The sequence below is a fragment of the Sycon ciliatum genome, chromosome 1 (assembly GCF_964019385.1).
Source record: "Sycon ciliatum chromosome 1, ocSycCili1.1, whole genome shotgun sequence".
Lineage (NCBI taxonomy): Eukaryota > Metazoa > Porifera > Calcarea > Leucosolenida > Sycettidae > Sycon > Sycon ciliatum.
The window spans coordinates 40,273,942-40,296,201 of NC_088643.1; the positions used below are offsets into that span (position 1 = coordinate 40,273,942).

A 22,260-nucleotide genomic window follows, 5' to 3' on the forward strand; every position below is an offset into this window, starting at 1 on the left:
ATGCGGAGAAATAAATGTCATACAAAAAAGCGTGTGCGCCGCTCCAGCGCCATTTTGTTACGAAACTTCGAAATGGCACGTGCTAGCTAGCTGCTTGAGCTTGAACGAACGACGTACATAATGTACAACAATGACGTCGTCATCTTCCCCATGCACATGAAAAATTTATGACATCCAAGAAGTAATTAGTTAGTTCCCCCAAAATGTTACATGCATGCATGTGCAGCATCATGGTGTCATGCTACAGTACTCAGTAGTACAAATCTTCAACCGTCGAAACATGTGCAAATGGAAAATTGAAAGAAGTCAAGAACTGTTTGTGGCGTGCAATGGTTTCTTGGATGTGTGTGGAAATCCCTGAGTAATAGTTGTATCTACGTGCCGTTTATGTGCACAAGGATTCTGTGACAGACAAAACAATAGTATCCTCCATATCAGCTTGTAAGGAGGACTTCTGACCTAATGCCGGGGATCATGAGATGAGCTTGAGCGTAGGAAGAAGCCGTTGAAGGAGAAAGTATACAATGGATGATAAAATCAATGCTGACCAGGAGCTACGTTATTGTATGTGGAGAGATTGTTCTCTCTTGAATCTGGGGTGACTTCTGACGACCTCTCTTTTTTACTATTTGATTTGGATTTCTATATCTGCAGGTAAGCTACCGTTCTGTGTCCGGTGGATGCTAATTGCTCTGACTGGCCGAGGCGAAGAAAATTCTCTTCTTCGCAGCTCCGATATTGAACGTGTCATCAGCTTCTATGGCTTCCCCAACCGTCCCCAAAGCGAGGAGAAAATCCCCGTCAAACCGACCAGGCTTGTCATGCAAGGCTTCAGGTACAAAATAAACATTTGTGGATGTAAATTATGCTTGCGTCATGAGTGTCTTTTATCATGTACTATACGTACTACGGTACTAGTGCAGTTTTGAACACTAGTGGTGTGTACGTATCAACAGGATCGAAAAGCAGGGTCGAAACCTGACAATAGGTGATGCTTATTCCTTTCTCCACTGTACCCAGTCAGAAATTCCAGCCAGTATTTGATGCTAAATATGGCATCAAATATTGGGATATGATGGATGGAAATCCTGCCGAATCCTTTGTTGGTTTCCAAATATGGCATCTGATATTGGATAGAAATTCTGACAAAGTAAATAGGCCGAAATAGAAGTTCACGTTACGTGTGTACAAGAATGATTGCACCTACCAAGCACGTACAGACGTCATGTTTGAGCCAAAATGACTGTTGGGTCCAGCTTGAATCCAAATCGAATGGATCTGGACCTAGATCCGACCAAACAGTCACTGCCTTAACCCTTTGAGCCCTACCATGGCATCCATGGATTCCTACAGGGTTCACACAGAGGTGCGCGATCGACTGCCCGTAAGTCCCAGTATGCATTTCAAAATTATCTATTTCCACTCACCAGATTTGGAATATCTCCATCTTGGTCTCTTTGGAAAGCTACAGATCTCCTCTCTCCAGATATCGCCACTAAATACTCAACAGGAGCAACAGAATCGCCTTCATGTCTTTTGAGAGCTGCCCTATTGCGCCTGAGCGAGATACTGTACCCACATCCACAAATTTCATCGGTTCTGAAGTTTTACTCAACGTAGAATGGTGATTCAAAGTCCAGCAGATTCCTGAAGCTCAAGCGATTCATTTGGTCTCCAGTACGCATGCGCTATGCGACCATGAGTCACTGGGGAAGTCCCGTTTGAGCACTGCCGTGCTCGCCACGCACGCAATTTGAAACAAATTCAAGCGTATCTGTGTTTCGCTCTTCGGCGCTCAGTGATTCTTGATCGCGCTATATCAAACGACACATCGTTGGAAAGCTTATTCTCTCAGCTTTCCAATGAGCCCTCATCCTTGGCGATCGGAGAAAGGACAATGGAGTTACGACAATTTGAACAGTGATGTGTATGCACTGCACAAACATGCACCGTCGCACACGAGTAAACTCGTGCTTCGGATTTTAGGTTGTTTTTGAACACGAGTTAACTCGTGGTTCGGGCTCAAAGGGTTAGGCCGATTCACAATACAACTTCTTGCGACGCGACATGCAACTTATGACACCTGCGACGAGCTGCGACAGCGACACACGGTTCACAATCTTTTTCATGTTTGCGACATCCTTATGCACGTGCACCCAGGGTCGAAACTGTACTCCATTTGTGTATGTCGCGTGTCACATGTCGCGAAAGTTGAACTTTCTTAAACTTCTGGGACAGGTGCCTTGCGACAGCTCGCGACAGGCAGTTTCTCGTCGCAACTGTCGCAAATCGCATGTCGCGTCGCAGAAAGTTGTATTGTGAATCGCCCTTAAGACCTACTGTAATAATGTACATTTTAAATGTAAAATAGAAGAAGAAGACACAAGAAAACGAGTTATGAAGCAACTATCCACGACCGTAACAAGATTATACGCAGTCAGAAAGTGTGATAACAGGGCACCAAACTGACAGGCTACTGAGACATCCAACGACCTGAGACCTAGCTCTAACACATCTCCAGTGCGCAAACCAACAGTAGCCTGTCAGTTTTGTCCCCTGTTATCGCACTTTCTGACTGCTTATTATCTTGTTACAGTCGTGGATAGGTGCTTCAGAACTCGTTCTCATGTGTTTTCTTTTTCTATTTTACGTTTATTACTGGCTCATTATCCGAGTCAAGGTTCATTTTTTAAATGTTCATTGTTAGGAGTGGTCTTAGCTTAGGTGGATTTCTGCGGATAATGACGTGAACTGTTCACTAATTCTGGGTGTAAAAACCGGAAACGACTATAATTATACTAAATATGCGTGCATCGTTTTGCACATAGCAAATTCAAAGAATAATTTCGATTTGTTTAAGTTAATACAAGTGTGAATTGTAACAGGAAAGGTAAGAGCCAACACCAATGTGTGTGTGTTAACAATATCTGTTGAAGTTAAATTGTTGCATTTTCATCCAGTGATCGTAAGTTAAATGGCGTTAAATATGTGGTCTTGCATTACATCAAGAGTACATAACCCTAAGAGTGTGCAACTCGTGATCTCCAAGCTATGGGTGCCCTGCGCGGCGCACTGCCTTCATTACATAGTGAAATGACGATCCAGCTGCCTGGATTTGAGTTTTCCTACGGTTTAGCCTCAACGATTTCACGTGCAATATGGTAAGTTCAAGGGCATTGCCTGTGCGTGATGCATCACATACAAAATTATCTGAAGTCTCCGAGGAAAGCGGATTTGGAAGCAGGAACTTAGCAGATCAATAATGACACAGTGGCGCACAGTTCGTGCGTGGCTACGTAATGCAGGCAGCGCGCCGCGCCAGACCCCATATGCAGAGTATGCAGATATGTGTTCTTGCCTTATTCGTCTTCTAATTATGCCTAATATGGCATAACACATTGGGTAGAATTCTAAAAGGATTAGATCATATAGAGGCACAGCATTTTGAGAGATATGGTTATCGTACTGTGCTCCTTATTTAGTTATGCCAATGGCCCATTTCTGATAAGATTTCCTGTGTTGTTATATTCAGTCCACCTAACGTATGGATATGTGTTGTTGTAGTTGGACATTTAGTCCAAACTCCTCACCACGTGTACTCTCCAGCTGAGCTTTTTTTTTACCAGCAGCACGACTCTAAGTTAGAGGTGAGATCAAGAGTACATAACCGCCAAGAGTGTGCAACTCCAGCTATGGGGTCTGCAACGGCAGAAGTTCACATCACATGATAAACCCCTTACACGTTATTTGCACCTCGTGCATGATAGATACTGCTTTGGGTTCAGCTCTGCTGGTCACTCTGCACTGTTTGCCAGCGTAACCTTTTGAACCATGTCACGTGGTCTGAAGTTCTGCTTAGTAGCACTGGATAGAGGTTGTACAAGTAGTTGCACTCTCTTGGGGGATATGTACTCTTGGCGAGATATGGTGTCAATTCTTCAATGCAGCTCTTTTGATCATACAGATCTGATCAGTGAAGGTCTTGGAGTACTGGATGGCTAAAACTTTTGAATAGCACTCATCATGCAGAGAATCACTGTGAAAATGAAGTGGCGCAATCACATGCGTTGAGGTACCATAAGTGCTAACATGTGGAGAAGAAGTGCAAGATTATCAATGTGATCTTGCACTTCTTCTATATATAATATTATACTCTGGACAAAGATGTGTGTAGTCTTGTAGTTGCAAAAGATCATAGCAAGAGTACATACTCTCTTGATCATAGTACTAGTACACTGAAATACCACACTGAATAGTGAAGTGACAGTTCAGACTTTGGGCTCCAGCACAGCCCCGTAAGTAGTCGTACGAGAGGCGCACATGGAGCAGTCACTCCGTACACACACTCGCCACCTTACTGCGCCTCTGTCACATAGTCAGGCATCAGAAGGTAATGAAACTGTTGTTAGTCATCTCCATGGCACTGGCAATATCTGGAACACTACTAGTATCAGGTGGACATCCATGGACAATGCAGCGACCGGAATGAGTGTCCCAGAGCCCTCTTGCGGAACTACTTGGACCCTAAAGTCTGTACTGTCACCTCACTATTCAATTTGTTTTGTCAGTATGCTATGCTCTTTTGCACGTACAGTATGACATGTATCAATGTCTGTAGTACCTTGCACGTATCAGTGTTATCCTGCACTTTATGTATCAATGTCTGTAGTACCTTGCACGTATCAGTGTGATCCTGCACTTTATGTATCAATGTCTGTAGTACCTTGCACGTATCAGTGTGATCCTGCACTTTGTGTATCAATGTCTGTAGTACCTTGCACGTATCAGTGTGATCCTACACTTTATGTATCAATGTCTGTAGTACCTTGCACGTATCAGTGTGATCCTACACTTTGTAAGTTACTCTGCGCGTGCTAGCTGTAATGCTACCTCAATAGGCGCCGCGATTGTGCTGCTTCAGTTTCATAGTAATGCTCTGTATAACGAGCGTTCTTCAGAAGTTCAAACCACTCAGTACTCCACAGCCCCCACTGATGAGATCTGTATGATCAACATAGCTGTGTGGATGAATCGATACCAGTCCCTAAGTTACTGTAAGTTGGAGTTGTGCTGCTGGTGTCACGGAGGTTGGCTGGAGAGCATAAGTGGGAAGTTTGGACTAATGGTAACAAGCTGAAAGCTGCTGCGTTATACATACCTGTGTCAAGTTATTGTTTGTGTTGTTCAAATCGTTATCCTCGCGGTGGCTGTGGCTACTGTTGTGGTTGTTGTTGTTGCCGCTGGTGTTGCTGTTGCTCTAACCTCTATTATCAATGTCATTTTGAATCCGTATTCCTGGCAGCATCATCATCATGTCCATGGCAATGTTCCTGTGTTGTGACTCACCATTGGCACTATGTTTGCTACTTCTCCGCCATCACTGCATGCATGATGTCATGTCACAACCACCGCATCATGCCATCACAGCATGATGTCACCACCCCTGCATTATGTCATCACAGCATGATGTCATCATGTCACCGCCGCTGCATCATGCCATCATGTCACCACTGTTTGTGCCTTCCTGCCACCAGTCAGTCATTGAAATTAGTAAGTAATCAAGTAGCATGAAAAAAGAAATTAGCAAGTAAATTGATCAGTGACAAAACTACTGTACGATCACTACTGACTACATTATGACTGTGACCACACATATGGACTGCCAGGAGTGTTGTGTTGTATTGCCATGAGCTAATGTTTCCATGGCTGTCAAGTGTCTCCATTCAAAATGAATTCCATTTTTCAACCAAATCAGAAAACTTTTAAATAACTTGTCTTACTGCGAAGCAAGTACTCAGCTACAGTTATTTTACAAGTTTCATCAATGCAGTCCGAACTATTGTACATGTACATTGTATGTGTAGTGAGCTCAGCAGTGTTATATATACCCTTGATGGCAAGTTATATAGCATACTATCATGTTTACTAAGGGTACGTTTGGTTGGTACGATCTAGAACAGGATCGAACAGCTGGTGCACATGGAGCAGCTTCATGCCAACCAAACGGTACTCCAGAAACAGAGCACATTTTTGTGGAAAAATGTGCCAAACTTGATGCATTCTTCAAAATGTGTATGGGTCACCATGGTCACTGTGTACGGTACAACGAGTCCAACCCAAAAGCGTATGCACGTGATCATTTGGGACCAAATCGATGTTCCCGCCAGGTTTCACTGTGAAAAAGTGAAACTGCTCGGTCTGCTCCGGCCTTGAGGCCGGAGCAAGCAGAACATGTTCTGACCGACCCAGAACAGGTGCAGTCCCAACCAAACGCGCTGTTCTGGTGAATCCTGCTCTAGTTCGTACCAACCAAACGCGCCCTTAGTATTCGCTCAAGGGATGTTGATTTTATCAAGTACTAACATAACAAGTTATGTGCATCTGTGTGTGTGTGTGTGTGTGTGTGTGTGCCCGCGCGTATGTGTGCGTGCGTGCGTGTGTGCATGTGTTTCATTGTCTGCGTGTGTGTGTCTTATGTATATGGTTTGTATGTGTATGTACATTGGCATATTGTACTCTGTCAACTTACCCAGTGCGTTGTCCCCGCTGATGGACCTGGCGTGTATCCGACAAGTTCTTCTTGCCAATAACTTTGAGCCGGCTGTCTCTCAGCCTGGTGTGCCAATGGATGTCATCCTAGACTCGGTTTTCGCTGATGAACCGCCCCGCGAAGCCGGATCGCCGGTTACCGAATCATTCTGCTACGAGCGTCTACACTTCCTGAAGTGGGCTGATAAAGCATTCGCTGGTATTCGCACTATACCACCCTGCCCAGGCACACTGAACCACGCCTCGCTGCTCTGGTGCCTGGCTAGATGGGTAGTGAGGGGATGCGACGGCTCACTCAATCCAGACTTTGTCTTTGGTATTGACAGTCACTTGGCCGTTCTAAATGGCTTGGGAATCTTAGCCCTCTGTAAGTTGAACTGCTGCATTGCGGTATGTGTTTTTCTGATACCGTTCCTCTTTCTGCAGTTCCATTCATTCTAGCTGACGTGTCTTTGTTGTGAGTCAAAATCAATTCTAATCGTAATCTTGTCTGTGCTGTACCTTGGGCAGTCTTGAGAGATGGAAGTAGTTGTTATCAATGCCAATGGTGGTGTTTATTTTAAGAAATACTGTTTTCAAAGACAGCTTATTAATCTAGACACTGTGTGGTAGCTTTTGCCATGATTTCCATGTGCCCTTTGTGCAACCCAATTTGTACCCGTCTCTTTTAGCCTTGTGTAGCCGGTTTGGCCTGTCACCTTATTGGGAGAAGTTTGTCTGTAGGACATTGTGTTTATGTATGCATGTGCTGTAAACTACTGATTTGTTCATGTATTGAGGCTCCCCCTTGGTTGTTGGTGGAATGTGTGGGTACTGTGAGGGTTGCATCTTACCAACCAGTGTAGTTTCAAAGGAAGCATGAGTTATAGTATCCCTGATTCAAGTCTTGATGGTGATATTTTTTCCTTTAGATGTTTCCAATTTAACTCCCTCAAACTAATGGCATGTATATTTGTATGTGTTAACGTGCGTGTCCGTGTGTCTATGCTCAGCTGTTAGTCTTCTTGAGACGGAGACTGTACTACTGGATATGCCTATTCAGTTCAAACTGCCGGAGGTTGTCGGAGTGCGTGTGCTAGGTCGGCCTCCGCCACTCTCCACGCACGTAGAGAATGTGTTGTTTGTCAGCAAGGTAAGTTGTTTACTGTAGCCCTGTTTTCTGCTGCGAACACATTGTGCAATCACTTCCCACTGCGGAGTATGTGTTATGCATTTTCCACACCAGCTCGCACTCAGTTGCTGCATTTCACAAATTCATTTCAGGAAAATAATTCAACGTTTTAGCAGGATGATGGGTTCAATATGGCCGAGATGAAAGTAGACGGGCAGGCTGCTGTGCCGTGATCTGCAGCGTTGACCCTGGAACTCTTTTTGTGTGTGCTGCCGGAGACAAACTACACTTTCCTTAGTTTTGTTCCCGTAGGGGCACGCATTTCTCTCTGTGTGCGTGCATGCATTCACTGATCTGATTGACTTTGCCCTTGACTACATGGCTTGTGTAGTCTGCCTATCACACAGCTAACAGCATTCTTGTTTTCTTGCTTTGATGTTTTCAGTTTCTACGTCAGAACGAGGCTCTGCTGAAGAACCGCTTTGTTGAGTTTCTCGGCCCGGCATTGGAGCACCTCACCATCACAGACCGCATGACCATTGCAAACACATCGACAGAGTATAACGCACTCGCTACCTACTTCCCCATTGACAAGATCACGCTGGACTATATCCACCGAACGTGTAAGTCTTCCAAGAAGATACGGCAGCATGTCTATTAGGGTGCGAATCAAGGAGATCTGGAGCAGCTTGATGTGTGCTGCAACACGTTGCGTCGATCCTTCCCGTATTGATTGTAATGTAGTCTTGTTTTCTGGACCAGTGTAAACCGCCCACTATCCATGTTACTTGATTTAGCGGTTTCTTAGTAACCGCAAGTTCACAATGGCAAATGCTCACGGAGCGCCATGGCCACACATGTACGCCGGCGGTTGAAGTTTGATTTCACGCTGAATAGTCGCGTGGCGTTCGTCTCGCGAAAAAGGCGAACATTTGAACATCGCGAACGTTAGGCAGTTTACAGCATGCCGTTGACAGGTGTGCATTCCTGCTATTAGTTTGCAAAGTACACGTTTTGCTGAGCTGGATGTGTACACCTCCTGTTTTCTGCTCAGCTCCGTCATTGAAGCGCTCTGAAAACCTAGAGCAGTACTTGCGGATAAGCAAGCTGATTGCAGACGACCCGACTCCTGACCTTGTCTTCAATGAGGTGTGTTTTCTGGTATTGCCGGCTTGGCTTGGCTTTGCTATATTCTTCTTTGGTGTGTCTTCAATTATCTTGTTTGGATGACTGGATTTCCTCATCTGCATTGCGCATCGCCATCAGTGCACTGTGCACGTGTATGCTTGATCAGGATTTACACAATATACATGTGTATGACCCGTGATACGGGATGGTGTATGTTCTCTTCAGTTTCATAACCAGGTCAAGATCAATTCTGTGTCTTCTTGCTGTGGCAGGTTATTGAGGTCAACTTTGATGACATGGTTGTGAACATCTGTGGACCTTATCCAATGGTTTACCGGACAGTTGTGGAGAAATTCCCACAAGAAATCCGTGAAAACCTCAGCAAGAGAGTAAGCTACTTGGCTGTTTTTTTGTGTGAATGCTAGCAATATTGTAACACACACTTTCTCTCTTGCTCTCTCTCTCTCTCTCTCTCTCTCTCTCTCTCTCTCTCTCTCTCTCTCTCTCTCTCTCTCTCGCATCGGACTCATCTTAAGATTTGTGTAAGCTGATACCATCTGTGCAACAGTACTGTGCATGGTTTCCCCAATAGAGCTGTTGCACATCTACTGCATGACGATACGGGCCACCCATGTTGGTTCCAACTGCAATCAATCCCTGCATCAATAGGTCACGTCATTACTCACATGATGTCAGCCGTGTCATGTACAATCCTACACGAATACAGTCACATGATGTCAGCCATGTCATGTACAATCCTACACGAATACAGTCACATGATGTCAGCCGTGTCATGTACAATCCTACACGAATACAGTCACATGATGTCAGCCGTGTCATGTACAATCCTACACGAAAACAGTCACATGATGTCAGCCGTATCATGTAAAATCCTACACGAATACAGTCACATGATGTCAGCCGTGTCATGTACAATCCTACACGACTACAGTCACATGACACAACAACTGTGAAGCCACTCCATGGCTATGAAGTACAATGTATGCTCTGCAGCTCACACACCCTGTTCTATTCTCTGTGACGTGGTTGCTTGCAGCATGGTCGGCGTGCAATGTATGCTGCGGATATCACCACCACGGTGACGTATGAAACAGAAGGGCAGAAGTTCACCCTTGGTCATGGTACGTTGTGTAGCCAGTAATCGGTGGCTAATGGGTGCTTTGGTAATTTCTCTTTGCTGCTGTGGCTTCTTGTATAGATGCTGTGTGTCCTGCAGTAGTGAATAAAACAGGAGTGCCAGCAATGGCAATATAAAGTGCAGGTGACACACAGGCTCGCTATTTTAGAGGTCATGCATAATTATCATCGAACATTTTTCACAAAACGAAATAATTTCGTTATGGGGTGGGAGGGGGTTGACCAATTTTATTTCAGAAAACGTTGGTACTAGTACATGTACATGGCCGTGGGATCTAGGTGCAGTGACACACTTGCAACTTTTGTGGTATATGCATTTAAATTATAGCATAAAAAAACCTCCAGTCCTTTGCGTGTTCTAAATTTAAAAACCTGTTGCTGTAAAAAACCACTTTTTAGGAAAAACAAGACATCTTCCTCGCCTGCAACAGTGCTGAATACGAGGTCTGACGGCTTCATTTGGGTTTGTGCCTCGTTTCCACGAAGGCAGAAGTGAAGCGTAGTGTGGAACCATACAAACTAAGTCACCTTCTTCACATCCAGTGTGGTTGACGCATCGGCGAAATACTCCTTTAGGAGAACCCAATCATCATCAGCAATACTATCCTTGTGGACAACAGGAGCCTCCAAACCAGTCCGCTTCCTCTCTTTTAGCACAGCATCCAAGAGTTTGTTGGACCTATTGAAAGCCGGACCTTGCAGGCTGATTCCTCGCTCTAGAGAGTTCGTTGAAATGCCCCGCGAGCAGCAATCATACTTGAACGCTTGTACTCGGATTTGTCCTGCTTTTTAGCCGAGCAGGAGAAGTCTTCGAGCAGGCCCGCAAGTTCTCCCTCTGTAACATTTTTCCAGTCGCAAGATTTGCTATGCGTTGACAAGAAATCGGGAAAAAAACAGTCAACCAGAATTCCGTTGCCGTTTTGGTTGACTTCGGCACTGCGCCCTCCAACAGCTCGTCTTTCGTTGCGGAACTTACAGGTTCAAAACGCGAAGACTCAGCCATAGTTCTTCAAAAGCAAAAAAGGTTACAAGGAAATGAAGAAGGCAACGTTCTTGCTCAATGCACATGGAAATGACAAGGAATTACTGCGCATGCGTCCCCCTTTACCCAGACGTACGCAAGTCATGTGCAAATAAAATCGTTTTTTTATGCTATAATTTAAATAGAATATAAGCTTCGCCCTCTTGTTTACGAGAAAAAAACCCTCGGCAAAAACCTCAGCTTTGCCTCGGTTTTTTGCCTCGGGTTTTTATTTCCCGTAAACACTCGGGACTCAGCTTATATTCTATACGTACATGTATGTCGACATTTTTTTACGTCCCTTTACCCAGACGTACGCAAGTCATGTGCAAATAAAATCGTTTTTTTATGCTATAATTTAAATAGAATATAAGCTTCGCCCTCTTGTTTACGAGAAAAAAACCCTCGGCAAAAACCTCAGCTTTGCCTCGGTTTTTTGCCTCGGGTTTTTATTTCCCGTAAACACTCGGGACTCAGCTTATATTCTATACGTACATGTATGTCGACATTTTTTTACGTTCTGAGGGGAGGGAGTGGTTAGGTCTAAACTAAGGCTATGATCGTTTGGTCGGATCCAGATCCAAATCTCAGATCCGTCGGATCCTTCAGAATCAACCGAACACTTTTTTGCGGACCTTGGCTGTTGCCATGTTGACGAAGTAAAAAATGGCGCTGACAGGTCACCCAAAAAAGGCACAAGTCGTACTGATCGCCCGCGTCGTACGAAAAGTCAACAAAAGTCCACTAGACGTACGACAATGAGTATAAAAATGATTTTTACCCACCATATACGCACAAAGGTCACATTTGGATCCGATGGATCCAGTCAACCCTGCTCCCGGGGCAGGGTTGCTCGGATCCAAATCCGAAGGATCTGGATCCGGATTCGACCAATCGATCATTGCAGATCCAGTGGATCCGATGGATCTGGATCTGGATCCGACCAAACGATCACGGCCTAAAGTAACTCGTTTGGTGAAAAAAGTTCGATATTTGCGGACGGCCCCTTAGTCCAAGGTTACCAATAATATTCTCGAAAGATTTGGTTTGGGGGTGGGTGGGTTTGAAGGAGTTTCGTTTTGAAAATAATTATTGAATGCAGATGGAGAATGCCCAGTTACTTTTGTGTCGGAAATCGACATCAATATTTTATCGGAATTCGTTTTACCTGCAGAAAAGGTGGGTGGGTGGGTGGGTGGTTGGGGGCTGAAAAATACAAAAACTTTTCGTTTTGTAAAAACAATCGGTAACCCCGGACGGTCCCTTAGTAAACAAAGAAAAGGACAAATTTCAACTGAGAGTTTGGAGGTTATTGATCAATATGAGTGTACTGTCTGTACTGATACAGTGTATATGTTCTACTAGTCAGCTCATTTGTCAAATTCCTCTACACTGTGCTTGGTGTGTGCGCGCATATGTGTGTCTGTTTGTGTGTTGGTGTTTGTGCATCTGTGTTTGTGTGTGTATGATTGCAACAGCCTGTCTTCTAACAGCATGCATACCTGCAAGTGCCAATGCCAGTCAACCCATGGCTATGTTAGCTTGTGGTCTCCTGGCACGCAATGCGTTTCGCCACGGCTTCCGAGTGTCTCCGTACATTCATGCTTGTATGTCCCTGCGCGGCGGTCTCAATGCATTCTACCTGCGAGAGGCTAACCTTATGAACGCGCTGTCGGCAATAGGCTTCTCCCTGGTGGGTCTCGATGACAATCTCCTGGAGCGGCAAGTCTTCTCACCGCCGTGCCTCACTGCCGAGATTGCAAAGGCACAGCTGATCACGTGTGGTGTAATGTCTGGTACACACACTACACAGTGCTGTGACGTCATCCTGTCAGCCACGACGGCCAACTTTACCTGCTCACCACCGTTGGTCATTGCGTATGCACTAGCTGGAAACCTTGCCATCGACTTCAACATCACACCTATTGGTACGTATCCGCCTTTCTTATCTCTCTGCTCTTGCTAATCTTCTGACTCCGTAGGCGTCTTTTTGAGCTCGGCTGCAACTGCATTTAAGGTCTTGTCTGGAGCGAATATGTTGGCTGTGTAGTTATGCAGGGGCGGATCCAGGGGGGTTCGGGGGGTTCGAATGAACCCCCTAAAATATTTCCGACCATGGTGCAGTTTTTTTTAGTTTTTTTTTTTTTACAAAAGCCAGGCATGCGAATTGCTCCTAGGATCCTGCCGTAGCGCATATATAGCCCGAGCTGAATCATGCAGATGTTACATTGATACATTGATATGATCCTCAGACGAACACCTTGCCAATAGGCCTTTCCCAAATCGGCCATTTATTTTGGCCTTTTCGGCTTTTCGATCGGCTGAAAAAATCGCCAGAATCGGCTGAAAATTTCTGTAAAAGGTGGAAATTCGGCTCTAAAGTCGCAGCCACCTTTCGCAGATTATGATTACAGAAATTGTATTTGCATGCTATTGAGGCACTAAAACATCAATTTTCGGCGAATTCAGTGCGAAAATTGCGTATTCAGCTAAAAGATCGGTGATTTCTTCAAAGCCACTAATTTCGGCCAATGTTTCGGCCGGCAGATTTGGGAAATGCCCACGGGCCGTGACGCAGGCGCACACGAGCGGTCATGCCCAGTTGCCCACGACCCTGCAAAACATGTACATTGTACTACTTTCACTTTAGCTCATGCATATACATGTACATGTACATGTACACCCTTCAAAGCGGCGAACCCCTTGTACTTGTAGTCTAGGAGCCAAGTCAGCAAAAGTCCAAGGAATAAGGTATTGATAGGCGACAAGCCTCTGGGTCATCCTAATAAAGATATTATTATTATTACAAGAATGAAATTGAAGACACCACTGCAGCTGTACTTATGGTTGATAAATATGGTGGTAAAGACACACCTGGCAATATGGCGGTAAACACACGCCTGCCCACACACGCTCTCTAGGCTGCAAAGTTCTGGCACAGAGCTCTCCTTCTCACCACCACCACCATCAGTTCGCGCCTGGCGCCTGGTCGATGCATGGCTGGCGGTATCCGGCATAGCAGGCTGGTACATCAAGTAGCGCATGGCACATAGATGATGACACAGCAACGACATAGCTCGATTGCGACGTACGTTTCGTCCCCGCTGGACTCATCAGGCAATCTTCTTCTTGGATGTCTTCATACGGAGCTTGACTCGGGAGAATGAAATTGAAGACACCACTGCAGCTGTACTTATGGTTGATAAATATGGTGGTAAAGACACACCTGGCAATATGGCGGTAAACACACGCCTGCCCACACACGCTCTCTAGGCTGCAAAGTTCTGGCACAGAGCTCTCCTTCTCACCACCACCACCATCAGTTCGCGCCTGGCGCCTGGTCGATGCATGGCTGGCGGTATCCGGGATGGTGGTGGTGGTGGTGAGAAGGAGAGCTCTGTGCCAGAACTTTGCAGCCTAGAGAGCGTGTGTGGGCAGGCGTGTGTTTACCGCCATATTGCCAGGTGTGTCTTTACCACCATATTTATCAACCATAAGTACAGCTGCAGTGGTGTCTTCAATTTCATTCTCCCGAGTCAAGCTCCGTATGAAGACATCCAAGAAGAAGATTGCCTGATGAGTCCAGCGGGGACGAAACGTACGTCGCAATCGAGCTATGTCGTTGCTGTGTCATCATCTATGTGCCATGCGCTACTTGATGTACCAGCCTGCTATGCCGGATACCGCCAGCCATGCATCGACCAGGCGCCAGGCGCGAACTGATGGTGGTGGTGGTGAGAAGGAGAGCTCTGTGCCAGAACTTTGCAGCCTAGAGAGCGTGTGTGGGCAGGCGTGTGTTTACCGCCATATTGCCAGGTGTGTCTTTACCACCATATTTATCAACCATAAGTACAGCTGCAGTGGTGTCTTCAATTTCATTCTCCCGAGTCAAGCTCCGTATGAAGACATCCAAGAAGAAGATTGCCTGATGAGTCCAGCGGGGACGAAACGTACGTCGCAATCGAGCTATGTCGTTGCTGTGTCATCATCTATGTGCCATGCGCTACTTGATGTACCAGCCTGCTATGCCGGATACCGCCAGCCATGCATCGACCAGGCGCCAGGCGCGAACTGATGGTGGTGGTGGTGAGAAGGAGAGCTCTGTGCCAGAACTTTGCAGCCTAGAGAGCGTGTGTTTACCGCCATATTGCCAGGTGTGTCTTTACCACCATATTTATCAATCATTATTATTACATGTACATGTATATTCGGCGATTTCTTGGTAAAATCTCAGAATTCGGCGAAAAGATCGGCGATATTCTGAAAAGGCTACTTTCGGCGAATTTTTCGGCCGGCCGATATGGGAAAGGCCTACTTGCCAACATTCAACGCTTGGTCGACACGTACTCTGATGATCTGCCAAGCTCTTCAACTATATCAACTGACATCCGAAAGTGGGTCAGGAAATGGAAGGACGCAGCAGAGAAGTCTCGTGCACTTCCAGCTACCCCACGAGCTCTTGTGCATTGCGATGCTGATATTTTCCCGAACATCCACGTCCTCCTCCGGATTGCTTCAACGCTACCCGTCACCTCTGCGGAGAATGAGCGCAGCAACACTGCCTTGAAATGGCTGAAGCACTACCTGCGGTCGAGCGCTCGACAATGGGATCAGAGCGCCTATCCTCTAGCCCTTTCCCAAAGGTGCCCGCCCTTTTTTCGCCCTTTTCGGCCCTTTTTGGAAAAGCCCGTTTCTTTCGCCCTTTATAAGGGCGGAAGAAAACTGAACCCCCCTTGGAAAAATCCTGGATCCGCCCCTGTTATGTCTGGGTGTTGTATGTGCAAGTAATGGGCAAGGAAGCCCATACTTTTTTTAGAGCTATGCCCTATGTGTATGTACTATGCTGTGCCTTGTCGCCAATGTTTTCTTGCGCAGGTAAGTCATCCGAGACTGGCGAGGCTATTTATCTGAAGGATATCTGGCCGTCGAAGGAGGAGATCTCCTGGCTTCAGAAGCAAGTCATCTACCCGGCGATATCACGTGAATTTGCCAAAGAGATCCGAGTGAGTAGCAAGCTGGTAACTCTCTGCACCAATCAACCGAAGTACAATGCATGATGTAGTAGTACACTTGCTATCCGTTGAGTTGCAGATTAGGAGGATACAGACTTCAAAGCAAATTAGCAATCCTCGCTGCCAGTTACCCTTAGCTTCATCCAACATGACAAGTGTGCATTGGTTCTCTGTGAACTGTCTCTTGCTTCTTGTTGATATTGACGTAGACTACTCCTATTGCGATGAGTTTGGAACATAGATGAAAGTCACACTGGCATGCCAGAGAAAATCGATTCCAATGATCCATTGTGCCCGCTATCTGTGTCCGGTGTGGATAGCCATCGCTTATAAGTTATTAGTAGTACAGGGCTGGTCACTGAAATTCCGGGTTGCTATTGAGAGGATCCTAGTTGGTCTGGCCTGTTCAATAAGTAATCAAGAAGACAAGAACTGGCCATATCCATGCACATAATTATGCCAATGAACCTTCTCTATGCATGATTGCACCATTGCTTCTGTGCATGTCGCATTTTCCATATGTGCAGAGTGATAAAGACTGGGCAGATATCCCCACCGTTACCGGTGCAAGCTATCCGTGGGATCCCAGCTTCACGTACATGCAGAGACCGCCCTTCTGTAACTTGGTGGTAAGTACTAGTAGTTGTAAGCTGCACAACTCTGTCATGTGCTATGTAGTGATGTTCACAACTCCACATCTTTGACATGTGATTAAATTTGTGAGAAGACCATCACCATAGCATGTGGACAGGGAAAAAACCAACATGGCCGACACCATGTGACTCATAGATGCAAAAGTTGAGCGGAGTTGGAACCAACATGGCTGTCCCGTATGGTCATGTGATAGACGTGCAACAGCAGCTCTATAGACTGGGTTCAGAATGATGCAGTATGTACTTCAAAGTGCTCAATCTGCAGGCAGAACTGTTTCGTCCTTTGTGGACTCATCAGCGCAGCACAGAGAAAATAAGGCCGAACCTGGTAGCAATGAAAAATAAAAGCTCCAAAGCCAGATTTAAACCAAGCCCGAACGTACCTTACCAGAGTGCTCAAACTGACAAGTCGGTGGGCTCTGCATAACGCAAACAAAACTGTACTTCAAAGTGTATACAAACCTGTAGGACTGAATGGGTGTTGCACTCTTTAGGTCTGCAAAGCATCTTAACTATGGCAAACGTCTCTCAAAATAACCATTTTGGTCCAGAAAATGTGTATGGATGACATCACGTGATAGTATTTCTAATCCATCAATTTGTGACAACTAATATTTTCCAATGTCATCAGAATCATCAATGGATGTATGGAAACACCAGAATGGTGACATTCAACGTGTGTGTGTGTGTGTGACTGTGTCGCTTGTGCAGCCCAAACCCCAGCAGCTGTCCCAGCTGTGCATCGAGGGTGGCCACGTATTGATGTACCTTGGTGATGATGTCGCCATGCACCACTTGTCACCGGCTGGTAGCATGTCTAGGACGTCACCAGCATCACGATACCTGTCATCACTCGGGTAAGTACAGTAGCTGCACTGGAGTATAAGCCGCACCCAGATTTTTTGTCACGAAATACAGACATCCACCCTGTTTATCACCGTTAATTTGATCATCGTAGGGTAAACCGCACCAACTTTTTTGGTGAATTCCTGATGCTTAAAGTGTGGCTTATACTGCGGAAAATACGGTAAGCTGCTTAGTGCAGCCGGCACTCCGCACACCTACGGATGGTTGTGATTTAGAAATTCTCTGTGCTTCCTTGAAAGTTTGTTGCAACGTTTTCACTGGCTCCCCATGAAAGTTTGCCATGAGACGCTTTGGAGTGAAGCAAAGTTAGATGATCTAGATTAATGGTCAATAATATGGCTGCAGATGATTCGGGTTCTCTAACGACCTTCTTTTTCTCTGGAACTCAGTTGGTTGCTGGTGAGGCAATACTAATCCTTCATGATATGAGTAGTACTTTTAAAATGGCACAATGTAGCCAGGACACCACCTGGTGGTGTAGAGTGCAATAGCATGTTGGTTGGCTCGTTGGAGATGTGTTGGAGCCTCAGTGCTCTCTGTCAGTTCTGCTCCTTTCTGCATTATTTGAGTGCATATCAGCTGGTTACATTGGTGGGCAGTTATTCATAATTCGTATTCAGTTGTCCTTGTCATTTCATTCTTTGGAATTTACTCATGTTACTTGTTGTCATGTGCTTCTTGTTGTAGTATCGAGGCGCGTTGTTTCAACACATACGGCTCCCGTGTTGGTAACCACCATGTCATGACACGGGGCATGTTTGAACACAAATACCTCAACAATCGTCTCGTCCGCGGCGTCGGGCCCCGGACTCTGTTCCTGCCGTCCGGAGTGGAGGTATGTCACGTGCCAATAACAGCACCAGCTCGTACACGAATATATGGTTGCTAAAAATGAGGACAGTGAACACGACATGACAGGATACTACAACCAGCTCAACAAAGACACGTGGACCTGCACGAGACTTAGTGCGGAGTTCCAGCACACTCTTCGACCACAATTTGATTTGACCACCTCTTCTTGAACACCCGTGGGTTTATCTCAAGAGACACCTCTTTCAGTGATGACAATGTGGGGGGGGGGGGGGGGGGGGAGGGAGGTCGTTACCTTGCACAAAGCGAAAAGTAAAAACTTTCGTTTATGGGTGGGTCGAGGACAGTGTTATTTTTGAAATACATTCATAGCTGAAGCATCAATCTATTCTGGATGTCAAGTCGACATCTAATCATGCTTCCCAGAATGCTTCCCTTTTACTCGTGAGTAACAGCAGTGTTTTGAGAATTGTTAAGGGAGCATCTCATAAGTTCGCATTTTGTTTGCATTTTTTTTTGCATTTTTTTTTTAACGTAACGCATTTCGAAACGGGGGTAGGGGGGTAGCGCCCTTTTCGAGTAGAAAAATGACTGTTCGCACATTTTCTGGAACTGTACAATCTACTGCTCGTACTACCGTGCTAGATCCCTGCAGCAAATGAGTGTGTTTAGGTGGAGATCTACCTGTGTTTGCAGATCAGCTAACCCTTGCTCTGCATGCATGCAGGCTTCTCAGAGGTGTCAAATGTCACACCAGCCTGATCAAACCGTGTACCTGGCCAGCGTTTACAGCAGTACAGTTGTTGTGGAGGAACTATGTTTATGTGCGTGTACGTGTCATTGATTGTACTCAGTAAAAAAATGCGGTACTACTGTATGCCATTCACGACGGCTCTAGCAAAACATTCATATCCATGTACATGTATTGTACAATCATGTACATAAGTATACCATAGCATGGAGCATGGACGTGTACAGTAGAAAACACAGAAAATGTGCGATAAGACTTTCGAATAGAGGGGGGAGGTAGGGGGTAAAGTCTATTCGAAATGCGTTACGTTTGCAAAATAAATGCGAACTTATGAGATGCTCCCTAACAGGTGTGTCAACCTTGCACAGATTTTATGTGCGCTATGCACACTCTGTGCTTATTGTTATCATATGGATCTAGCAGGAGGTGTGTATATGACCGTGAATTGTGTTGCTCTTGTGCGTATGTGTTCTACAGACTGGTGTGTACGATGCCGCTGTGGCGTATCGCTCACGGAACATTCCTCAGATCATCATTGCTGGCTTTAACTATGGCATTGGTGCATCTCGCGACTGGGCGGCCAAGGGCTTAGTGGCTTTGGTATGTTGTTTTCTTCTTTCCCATTCCAGCGTATTCCTTTTGTTTGGGTAATCACTGGTGCTGGAGCAAGCCTTTGATTGTGTCCTATCTTTCTCTTCAATCACTGTGCAGTGGTTCAATCACTGTGCAGTGGCATGTAGGTAGTGGTTGTTTACCTGCAGTACAGGTTTCAATAGAAACTAGTACTTCCTTTGTATGCTCACGGGGAGAATTTTCCATTTTTGTCGTACATGGTTGTCAGAATGACTTCACTAAATGTGTATGGTTTGCACTGGCTACTAATGTGAACGGGCCCCTTACCAGGAATGTTTCTTCAATGGAGTCGAGCGTTCATGGTTGTTCAAGAAACAAGATCTGCCTTTTTTGGAATAGACTCCAGTGGATTTCCATTTAGTGCGCTTGCTTTTGTTCTTTGTTTGTCCGGCTGCACAGGGAATCCGTGCTGTGATTGCACGCAGTTATGACGAGGTGCACCGCAGCAACCTGGCCTGCTGTGGCGTCTTGCCTCTCCAGTTCCTGAAGGATGAGTCTGGCGAGAAGCTTGGCATCACTGGACATGAAAGCTTCAACTTGTTGCTTGGAAAGGAGATTCAACCCAACCAGGTCCTGAAAATGCAGGTAAGCATGGTGGAATCTCTGCGTTCGCATGCATAGAGCATGTTGGAAATTTTTGCAAAAGCTTTCAAACAAACTCGTTCTGAACTTGTGGATTCGGATATCCAACGACTCGTAGTGACGTGCTGCCTCTGCCATCTGCCTTGGCCCTCTTCTGCTTTTCCTGGCTGATTGACTTCTGGCCTAAGACTACCACTCGCCATTGCCACCACATCCATCTTGTGTTTGACGGTGTGTAACATCTGCTTGGCTTGTTGTCACTGAAATCTGTCACTTTTTCCATTCGTCCATTCTGTACGGAGGCCAGTATCGTTGAGCAGCTACTGTCAGTGAAACTACCGCTTCTTCTTAGACATGTGCTTTTTTTCTTATATTGATGGCTACGGTTTTTTTCCTTCTCTTTTTCGTTGTTTTTCAACGTGACAGCTCAACACCGGGTTGGTCTTTCAGGTTGAGCTTCGACTGGACTCCTTCCAGGAGATTGACTTCTTCAGCCATTCTGGAATGGTCAATTTTGCGGCGTATCGTGACTTGACTAAAGCAATGGTGTAGTGACCAGCACCGCTGCTACTTTTGTGGGTAGCACTGCGACTGCTGTTGCGGTAGCGCGGTTAGCACTGATGCTACTGCGACTGCTGCTTCTGTTCCCGTGCCATCATCAACGGCTGCTACGGCTGCTGCTGCTCCTGCGGCTGGTCGTAAGCAATTGCTGCAGTGAAGTGCAGAAAAAGACGCTGTCGTCACCCCAATCACCTGCAGCAGGCCTGTCGGGTGTCATACACTCACCTTCTTCCATGCACTTGCAGAAGAACAGCAGGAACGAACGAGTAATTCAGTAGGTATGGTAAAGATTACTTTCCGCAATAACGAATATGTCAGAATCTACTATTTTTTTCCATTCTGGAAGGCATAACGCTTTTGCGTTTACCTGTTTTCGTCTTTTTGCTGTTGCCATGGATGCAGTATACGCTGCTGTTTAACTGCCCGCTAGAAACTATCATTATGAACACCGGATTTGTAATGCAAGTGATGCGTCTGATTGTTCAGACCTCATTGCGACCTAAAGCTGACGTTTTTCATTAATATAGGAACATTGTACTTTAGCCGGCCGCGTCCCCTTTCTAATGCTACCCCACCAGATGCTTATTTGTATGTTGCAATATATTCTTTAGCCTGTGGCTGCTACTGCTGCTTAGGATGTATCAGCTGAAGTAGTCACCGTACATTGCACAGCTCTAAGCCTGTGTGAGTCTGTATGCCACCTGACTATGCATTGAGGCTAGTTAATTAAATAACAGCTGCCGTGCTATACGTAAGTCCCCTGTTTTTTTATGTGCTTTATTTTTCGACAGGCACAACTGTGTGTCATATTGTGTCTCTCTTCAAAACCTGTTCCCTCTCGGACAACTGCTTGCAGAATTTGCAGGGAGCCATAGTGCGCTCTCCTTCCCTCTTTTTTTATCGCTGAAGACGTATATCCTTTCCCCCGATGTTGCTCTGCATCATGTGTGGTATTTTGCACTGTGCCCTCAGTGTGCAGCTCTTTGAACGAAAAATGTCAGTGAAGTCTATGATAGTGTATGTTCACCAGATATAATATATCTGGTGAACATACACATTATTATAATGTTCACTTTGTTCTATGCATTGTACAGTGCACTACTACTACAGTCGTCCCTCTTTAATCCGGCACTTGTTTATCCAGCACCCTTGCAAACCAGCACACTTTCTGGCAAAACGGATTTTTTCAGTTCATTTTCTACGCTTTACACGGCCTGGATTTTTATAGTTTTTCCCAATTCAGTGCTTTTGGGGCAAAACCTGGTCGAAATCCTATTCTTGTTATGGCTTGCTTTTTGGACAAAAAAAACTTCAGAAACATAATTGGAAGAGGATTCCATAGGGGATTGCAGAAAAAATTCTAAACAAACTCAAAGTTTGACCCATTTATGGGCAAAAGCTAGAAGTCCATCTTTTTCTGAATG

General features: G+C 45.6%; 1 protein-coding gene across 2 annotated transcripts; it reads left to right on the forward strand.

Annotated features, from left to right (window-relative positions):
* Positions 1-262: 262 nt before the first annotated feature.
* LOC135825592 (cytoplasmic aconitate hydratase-like) lies at positions 263-21,765 on the forward strand. 2 transcript variants are annotated; one of them, XM_065338202.1, is made up of 16 exons: positions 263-564; positions 655-835; positions 6,534-6,916; positions 7,542-7,681; positions 8,106-8,283; positions 8,715-8,809; positions 9,061-9,177; positions 9,846-9,930; positions 12,446-12,895; positions 15,843-15,970; positions 16,507-16,608; positions 17,344-17,489; positions 18,187-18,334; positions 19,538-19,660; positions 20,093-20,278; positions 20,702-21,765. In XM_065338202.1, the coding sequence occupies exons 1-16, from the start codon at positions 525-527 to the stop codon at positions 20,825-20,827; spliced, it is 2,628 nt and encodes an 875-aa protein (XP_065194274.1). In that variant the 5' UTR covers positions 263-524; the 3' UTR covers positions 20,828-21,765. The 2 variants fall into 2 exon arrangements, with proteins under 2 accessions (XP_065194274.1, XP_065194283.1); XM_065338211.1 differs by lacking the exons at positions 263-564; positions 655-835 and adding an exon at positions 5,419-5,550.
* Positions 21,766-22,260: the final 495 nt, after the last annotated feature.